The sequence below is a fragment of the Misgurnus anguillicaudatus genome, chromosome 1 (assembly GCF_027580225.2).
Source record: "Misgurnus anguillicaudatus chromosome 1, ASM2758022v2, whole genome shotgun sequence".
Taxonomy (NCBI): domain Eukaryota; kingdom Metazoa; phylum Chordata; class Actinopteri; order Cypriniformes; family Cobitidae; genus Misgurnus; species Misgurnus anguillicaudatus.
Window position 1 is genome coordinate 22,430,645 of NC_073337.2, and position 8,617 is coordinate 22,439,261.

Genomic DNA, 8,617 nt, shown 5'->3' on the forward strand with positions numbered 1-8,617 from the left:
CTTTACACATTTTCAAATGCATCGGTTAGGGTCCATTGTAATCATGTCACGATCTATCGGTAAAATAAAGCAAGAAGACATCCAAGGCCTAATAAAAGACAAATGGCAGATTTTTTAAATACATTTATTTACAAAAGTGCATGACAGCTGAACCACTATCAAACCCCAATGCTGAGATTTTACATTTAGATAAAAATAGCAAATAACTAAGGAAAACAATGGTAACATTATACCTGTTAGTCATCACCTCTAAGTTTATAAGATAATTATTGTGAATATTGCACTTGTACACAGATTTGACAGCAAAAAGACTTTAAGTTAGTCATCTGACTCTGTCCTTATTATTAAAATAATCATTGTAACAGAATAGAGACTTACAGAGATCAATAAAAAACCAGGACTCTCTTAAACCTGTTCAACAAATCGTCCATCATGGGATAACTTCTGCTGACTTCTTCATGAAGTAGGCATTTAACAAGTATACACGTTGAGTTCCTCTAGGATGCAGTGATGCAGCTCCATAGATTTGGTGTGCCTGCCAAGAAGTGGGCGTGGCTTATTTTCCAAGCCACTCCGATTGCGTCTCAATGTTGTAGATATCACAAACGCTCATCCTTACAATGTTATCACTTGTTTCACATGACTGTTTCAGGGTAAAGTTTCAAAATCCATCATAAATAAGAAAAATCTGTCTTTGTTAAACCATGTTGTTGCTTTCGCTTGCTTTGTCCATGTACTAAAAGGAAAGAGAGTAGAATTAGGACATATTAAAGAAAGAAATGAATACATGTAAACTAGGACTGCACGGTATTGAAGAACACCGTTGTACATGCTGGTTAATGCAACGGACGATATTCTGTGCGATAATGCTTTTGCTTTGTAATTAAAAATATATTTTTATATAAACGATTAAATATAACCTTCTCAAGTATTAAAATCGTTCAAACTATAATGCGATATGCATATTGCAATATTTTGGTGATTTGGCTATATTGTGTGCAGCCCTTACTTAATCATTAAATTATAAATGATAGACGAATTACAATATTATCTGAAACGTATTATAAATAAATATTACATATTGAACAGCATATTATATACGAAAGGTGTTACATTATGACACTGACTGACACTGTACATGCTGCTAATAAACAAAGCACAGTTAAAGGCGCTCTAAGCGAATTGACGCGTTTTAGACCATAAAACATTTTTTGTTACATACAGCAAACATCTCCTCACTATCTGCTTGCTGCCTGTCCGCTGATCAAACTGTAAAAAACGCGATCTCTGTAGACAGCTCAGGCTCGACAAACGGCTATATCAACATAGTGGCCAAACCTAGCACAACAAAACATAACAAAGTGTTCCAGCCAATAAACGACAAGAAGGATTTGGGGGTGGGGGTTGGGCGCTTTCATGAAAGCACGGACGGGAGAGGGAGGGGGAGGCGTTAGCTACGCTCCGTTTGTTTGAAAACAGTTCAAACATCAACAGGAAGTGACGTCGCACATTATTCGCTTAGAGAGCCTTTAAATCACTTAAAGTCACCATGAAATTGAAAAAAAAACTGATTTTTTTTTCATGAATTTTTTTTTTAATAAATGACTTTTTTATTTGTGCACTTTATTATTTTTAAAAAATCATGCACCATCATAATCTTTAATTAAAAAAGTTAACCTGCTCCCCTCCTTGAAACGACTTCCTGTCAAGAAGAACAGTGCGAGGGCGGAGCAATCGGAGACTTGTTTCTGAGATTCTCAATGGACGAAATCAAGTCCCATCCTACTTTTATTTCTCATTTCAGAAGCCGGATATGTGTCACAATACGGAAAAGAAGACAACTGCTACTTCTGTTTCATGGTGACTTTAAAATATGAGGTGCACACTGAATTGCAGGTTCATGCTCACGTGCAAGACAGAATTAGCACCACTGACTGACCAAGATGTCAGTGTCCACTCAGCCTTTGGAAGGCTTTAAGAAAACAACAAACACACATTTAAAGACAAAACACACTCACAGGAAGCAGTTGTTGGTGTTAGGGAGAACACATGAAGAATCATGGCCAGAAAAGGCCAAAGTATGAAGAGCTCGGATGCAAAAGCCGCTAAACGTCATCTCTGTCAAAAATGAGATGATGATGATATTAACCGAATGTTCATCAAATACATTTGCTTCAAATCTGTTTAATCCCAGCATTGGGCTATTCAGAAATACCAAGTTTTATTTTATTTTTTTTAAATCTGTTAAATGTCACTGATTTTTTAGCAAAGTCCTCAAACTTGGGTTCCTTGTGACCCGATTTTCTCGGCAGATATGACAAGGACTATACTCTCATTCTGGCGTAATAATCAAGGACTTTGCAGCTGTAACATGGCTGCAGGAGGCGCATTGATATTACGCAGCAGCCAAAAATAGTCCCCCTTGGTAACTTTCAATGGCAGGGGACTATTTTCGGGCAGTGCGAAATATCACTACGCCAGAATGAAAGTATAGTTCCTAGCCATATCTGCCTAGAAAATCGCAACTTTTAATTTTCTGTCGGTCTTAGTAAACGATGTAACTACAGAAGAGTCAAGTTTTAAATAGGAAACTCTTTGGTTATTTTTAGCACGATGCTAATGGTCTAATCAGATTCAATGGATTATGCTAAACTATGCTAAAAGTGCTAGCACCAGACCCAGAGATCAGCTGAATGGATTCCAAAAACGGTAAAAATCAAATGTTTAACTCTAGGGGAGCTGGAAAATTAACATTTTTTTGTTTTTAAAGTGGAATGTCCCTTTAAATTCTGACTTTCATCATTTGCAATGTTTCTAGTTGCATCTTTAGTGATTTTGCAACTGTTTTGTCCAAAGAAGTGGATATTTTTAGAAGTGGAGGTTTTTGCTAAAAAAAAGTGCATGCACTTAGAGGGTTCGCTGCCTTTAAATTTGTTAAATACAAAGCTAAAGTGACATTAAATTTTGTTAAAATAAGACATTGCAATTACTGAATAATTGACATTACTAAACCTAAACATGAGAGCATGATAAAAAAGCTCATTCACAAAAAACCGTCAGACACACATAGAGGGTTTTGCATCTGAACTCCTCAGATTTTAAGTACGGTACTTATTCTAATCCTAAACAACATTGGTTTCTATTGGAAGCCATGTAGTGAATGTATTTGTAGATAAGCACAAATGTTACCAAGTAGGGTGAATTCAGGTAGAATGGGACTCTCATGAATTCCCCCTATTTGTTAAAATTGATACTTTGTGGGGAAACAACTTCCTTACAAAGTCTTAATAGCAATGTGGTTTTTATTTTTAAGTTTTTAAAGATTAGTCTCCGAGCTTCTAAAGCATGCAAAAGCATTTTAAGTGAATTTTCCACAATCAGCGTCCTAACAATATAACCAGCAATTCGTCTAGCCTCACCGGAAGCAGGGCTCCAGACTAACTTTTTTCACTAGGAGCACAGTGGCCTCCAACTCAAAATTTTAGGGGCGCAACCAGAAAATTTAGGGGCACACACCAAAAATCAACATGCTTACCAAATATTCACATTTCTACTAATTTCCACTGTATTACTAATAAACTTCAATGACAGATGCAGAAAGTACAATGTGCTGTTTCAAATTCAGTGTCACATCACAAAAAAAGGTCACATTTACTGGTCGCACATGTGCGACTGGATGTAAAATTCAGTGGCACACCCTTAAATTTTGGTGGCAAAATGCCACCATTTGGTGGCAGTCTGGAGCCCTGCGGAAGTAAAAATCCAATCGAAATAAACTATGCTGAGTGAGATTTTCAACCAATAAAATTTCACAGAAATTTGAACGCAGCAGAAATTAAATGGCAATTGGACAAAAAGCTTTGTAAAAATGAAAGATAAAGCTTGTTGCTTTATAGCCTTATGACTAGTTGTGTTAAATTCACTGCAGTCTTAAAGGTGCAGTGTGTAATTTTTAGAAGGATCTCTTGAAAGAAATGCAAAATAATATACAAAACTATATTATCAGGGGTGTATAAAGACCTTTTAAAATGAACCGGTTTTTATAACCTTAGAATGAGACGTTTTTATCTACATACAAAGAGGGTCCCCTTACATGGAAGTCGCCATTTTGTGCCGCCATGTTTCTACAGAAGCCCTTAACGGACAAACCTTTTAACTAAGTTGTCTCCGACGATGAAATGTTTGTCCGGTGGTGGCTACTGTAGCTACTTTATGCGTTTCAAAAGTGAGGGTTGGGCAGTGGACTGAGCTGTTGGTTGCAATTCGCAACCTCACCACTAGATACCACTCAAATTTACACACTGCACCTTTAAATAATCCTTATATAATTATAATAGTAGCATTAATAGTAGATAACACACAGTGGACTCTCTTTATCCCCCTTCTTAATAAAACTTACCACACTTATGAAGGGAAGATTCAGCAAATATCCAAGTAAAGGGATCCTTCTGAAGAAACCGATAACCACTGGAATGAACCCCCTTCACACAAACACAACAGAAAAGACAATATCAATAGATGAGGCTTTAAATAAAAACAGAGAGATACTAGCTGATATTTCCACAATCCTCTCTCGATATCAACCATTAAAAACCATATCAGTCAATACTATTTCTAATAAATCTCATAAAGCTGCAACATTAAAGGGCACCTATTATACAAAATCCACTTTTGGACATAAATGTCTGTTGGCGGTGTGTAAACACAACAACCCTATAATAAAAAATATATATTTTTACCCCTTCTTTTTTAATCCCCATTAAACCAAAGCAGTCTCATTAGACATGCTGCTTTGATTCTCTTAGCAATGTGATGTCACACTGCTAAAGCCCCGCCCATGGCCGCTGACTGACAGTCCTGTTTTATAGTTTCTGCACTTAGTGAGCTGGATGCTGTCTGCTATTCTGTCTGATTGCAACCATCTCTTTTGGTAAGGGAGCGGAGAGCAATAGCTCATTTGCATTTAAAAGGTACACACACAAAAGTGTGTTTTTTTTGCTCCCACCCAAATAGGGCCATTTTGGACATGCTTTAATAAATGATCTGTCGGGTAACGTGAGAAACATTCTGGACAAACCTGAGACTTATATTACATATTGGAAAAATATGTGCCCTTTAAGACTTTCTTCATTTGTATGCGTTACAATCCTGTGAAAATACCTAAATAACAGAAAGAAGCCATAAGACTCTAGAGCCACTCCGACGATGGGCCATCCGATCAGCACCACGATGACGCCCCCCAAGAAAAAGGTGGTAGCTTTCATCTTGTGTTTCTGGAAGAAGAACTTGAAAGTCCTTTCCAACCCAATGACGAACGACAGGCCGATAACGAAAAAGATCTGAAACAAGCCGAAGATCAAAATGGAGGTAAGAGTGAGGAGAGAAACTGTCTTTGGGTGAGGAATCTATGCTTATGTATAGTATGTGTCTCAGTGAACTCAAGCCTATGCAATTAAAATCATAAACAACATAAGAACTAAGTATTAGGAGAAGAATCTAAATTAAGTAATTTTAAAGGGGACATATCATATATATTTGACTTTTCTGATGTTTAAATGCTATAATCGGGTCCCCAGTGCTTCTATCAACCTAGAAAATGTGAAAAAGATCAACCCTGTAACTTAGTTTTGATAAACCATTCTCTGCAAGCATGTGAAAAAATAGGTCATTGACATTTGGCTCCCCCTGTGATGTCAGAGGGGGATAATACCACAACATTTTAACATGTTATAATAAATTATCTGTGTGGTATTTTGAGCTAAAACTTCACATATGTACTCTAGGGACAACAAAGATTTATTTGACATCTTAAAGTAAAGGAGCATTCCTGTGTGTTTGTGCCATCAGCTTACTAAATAACAAACTCAAGTTCAGGACAAGAAGTGAACTCACATTTCCTATGGCAAGTAGGGCTTTATCAAAAAACAGGATCATCCCAAAGAAGATAAAAAACACACCAAACCCAGTTAGCCCTATTCCAATTTCTGTTGGGAGAAAGCCAAAAATCAAATCATTTCACACAATTTTATTCATGCATGTCACAGTTTTTACTTAAAACAATGGAAACCTGCCCGCACGAAAGACTGCAGTACACTTAAGTATTTACTATAGTACACTGTAATATAATTCCTAGATAGTATATTGTTTTTAACCTTAATATAGTAAAATTTAAAGTATACTACATTATTTACTTAAGTTTGAATTTATTGAAATTAGTACTACATAATATTAGTATACAATCATTTACTACATTACAACGTCAAATACTACATTAGGTTTAATTACTATTATATACTAAAGTAAACTACAATTTACTACACTTTACCATAGTGAATACTAGTATATTTTCACGTGAGTGGTTTTGTAGCTTTGCATGTGTTGTTGAAGTTAAATCTACGATATAAAATCGCTAATCAGGATTTATAAACCAGAACATGCATTTTAAAACGATAGCAAATTTCTGTAAATACAAATTTTACGCAGTTTCTGTTTAGATCATTTGGTGATAATGTGACAGCTGCACCCAAATACACGAATCTACACGCCTATACAGATTTAAACCGTGTAAATAATAAAGACATTGAGCTTTATGGATGCATACTGGTGCGAGACATTGTGTTGATTAAAATTGTCAGTGATACATGTAATAGTGAGCTTACTTTGAGAGTCTGTGGGGGAAATCATATTTGCTGTCACTCCTCTTGACACCCGCTCGTCCAGCTGTTAGGTTACACGGGCGGACACGTGTTCCGGAAATACTCACTGTCAACTTCCGGTAAAGCGTACGCTAAATATATACATAAAACTTTTACGATCTTAATGCGTCGTTAATAAATAGCACGCTAAACGTATATTTAATACTTTACGTCCGTGTCTTAAACTGACATCGTGTAGTTTTTAACAAGGTTATAGTGTATACAAATAGTAACGTGTTAAAAGTCCTTATACTGAAACATTAGGTATAATAAAAGCCATAACAGATCTTAACAAATTATTTAATAAATCCAATATAAATACTATAATAAATGTAAAATATATATTTGTACTGCGACCGCATACATTTCACATAAACTCAAGTGATGAATTTTAAAGACTTGAAAAAGCCGTTAATGTATTTCCCATTGTCCACCGCACCATCTGGTGTTCATATTTACCACTGCACTCTTTAAAAATAATACTTGTTTAATGTACAGTTTGTTATTTATAATAAATCCACTTTATTTAAATGCATGCTTTTGTAATCCATAGTAAGAAAACATTACAAAAACTTGTTCAAGTTAAAAGTAGCACCTTTATATGTGCAATCTCACTTCTTTATTGCATTATAAATAATAAAGTAGCTATTTTAAATTCAGCTCCTTTTGTCTTAAATATTTTGTTTTGCATCTTATTCAAGAATATCAAGCAAATGTTGTTCAAATACATTTTTGATATATTAAATACTTATGTAGCATGTAACAGAAACCTTATCTTTATTGGCTTAAATTGCACTCACTTCAGAAAACAATGCAGAAGACAAAAATCAACTTTTAAACAATATGGGGATTTGAGGCACTATTTGACACTTGGATTATACTGTGCAGTGTGCATTTTAGATGTTTATATTTAAACAGTAACATTGAGAATTTCCTGTTTTTTTATATCCCTTCTAGTTTCAGTTCAATCATATCAGCCATATTTCCACCTGTGACTCATCGTCACTCTGGAGGTTTCTTCTTGGCTTCCACGTCCTTTTTGAAGGCCTCGATCTTCTTTGAAATGTTGGGTACCTTAAAAATGGTTAAAAAAAAATAGTCATAAAGCAAATTACATCTGATATTATTTTAGGAACAAAGTCTAATTGTTGTCTAAGATACAGTCATTGAATAACAAATAAATGTTAATAAACCTTTTCTAACCTCGTAATTCTGTGCCAGGTACATGCCAACCACGTTTCCAAGAGTAAAGCCAAGCTGCAATAACATGAGATGGTCCATAAGCGAAATGTTATGAGTCATAGATGACTAACGTTATATTTTTATATCATAAAATATTCTGTATACTATAATGTAAAATGTATACAGATCTATTTGATTAAATGTTTGTGTATAGTTTTACTGATATCATTAAATAATTAGTCCAAAGCTATGTAACGTAAACAACATTATTAGTTTAAAGCAATGTAACTTAAGCTAGCATGTTGTCTAAATACGGAGTGACAGTGAAAGAAATAAATACTTACAATGAATTGCATCATGATGAAAGCTTTAAAATGAAAAGTAAGAAAATTAAGTAAAAGTGACGCTGTTCCTAAAAATTGTAAAGATCGTGAGTTTGACACACAGTTCAGTTAGCCTTCAACTTGCAACATTCTATGATCAACAACAACCACAGCGAAGCGGAAGTCGTGTTCTTGCAAAATAAAAGTCATAGGTCTGCGTTCGCTGGAAAATGTTTAGTAATAAGTACTAAAATTAGATATAAAACAGATTTGCTCTTGCAGTGCATCAATTTATAGTGGAATGTCAAAGTGAACATTTTATACTTAAAAGACAATTATTTATAATTGTTTGATATGTTCAATATGCTAAATAACTTAAAATTTGAAATAAAATTAAAGGAAAAAAGATAACTATTT

General features: G+C 34.8%; 2 protein-coding genes across 4 annotated transcripts; both read right to left on the reverse strand.

The window, feature by feature from the left end:
* Window positions 1–108: 108 nt before the first annotated feature.
* golt1ba (golgi transport 1Ba) lies at window positions 109–7,308 on the reverse strand. 3 transcript variants are annotated; one of them, XR_008640027.2, is made up of 6 exons: window positions 6,660–7,308; window positions 5,893–5,984; window positions 5,161–5,339; window positions 4,400–4,481; window positions 2,019–2,118; window positions 109–736 (listed from the first exon to the last, which is right to left on the reverse strand). XR_008640027.2 is itself a non-coding variant. In XM_055190540.2 (5 exons), the coding sequence occupies exons 1-5, from the start codon at window positions 6,682–6,684 to the stop codon at window positions 698–700; spliced, it is 417 nt and encodes a 138-aa protein (XP_055046515.2). In that variant the 5' UTR covers window positions 6,685–7,308; the 3' UTR covers window positions 109–697. The 3 variants fall into 3 exon arrangements, 2 of the variants coding, with proteins under 2 accessions (XP_055046515.2, XP_055046516.2); XM_055190540.2 differs by lacking the exon at window positions 2,019–2,118; XM_055190541.2 differs by lacking the exons at window positions 109–736; window positions 2,019–2,118 and adding an exon at window positions 1,641–1,972.
* Window positions 7,309–7,455: 147 nt separating this feature from the next.
* Window positions 7,456–8,381, reverse strand: stmp1 (short transmembrane mitochondrial protein 1). The gene is made up of 3 exons (XM_055190545.2): window positions 8,222–8,381; window positions 7,899–7,952; window positions 7,456–7,769 (listed from the first exon to the last, which is right to left on the reverse strand). Exons 1-3 carry the CDS (start codon window positions 8,234–8,236, stop codon window positions 7,698–7,700), a joined length of 141 nt encoding a protein of 46 aa, XP_055046520.1. The 5' UTR covers window positions 8,237–8,381; the 3' UTR covers window positions 7,456–7,697.
* Window positions 8,382–8,617: the final 236 nt, after the last annotated feature.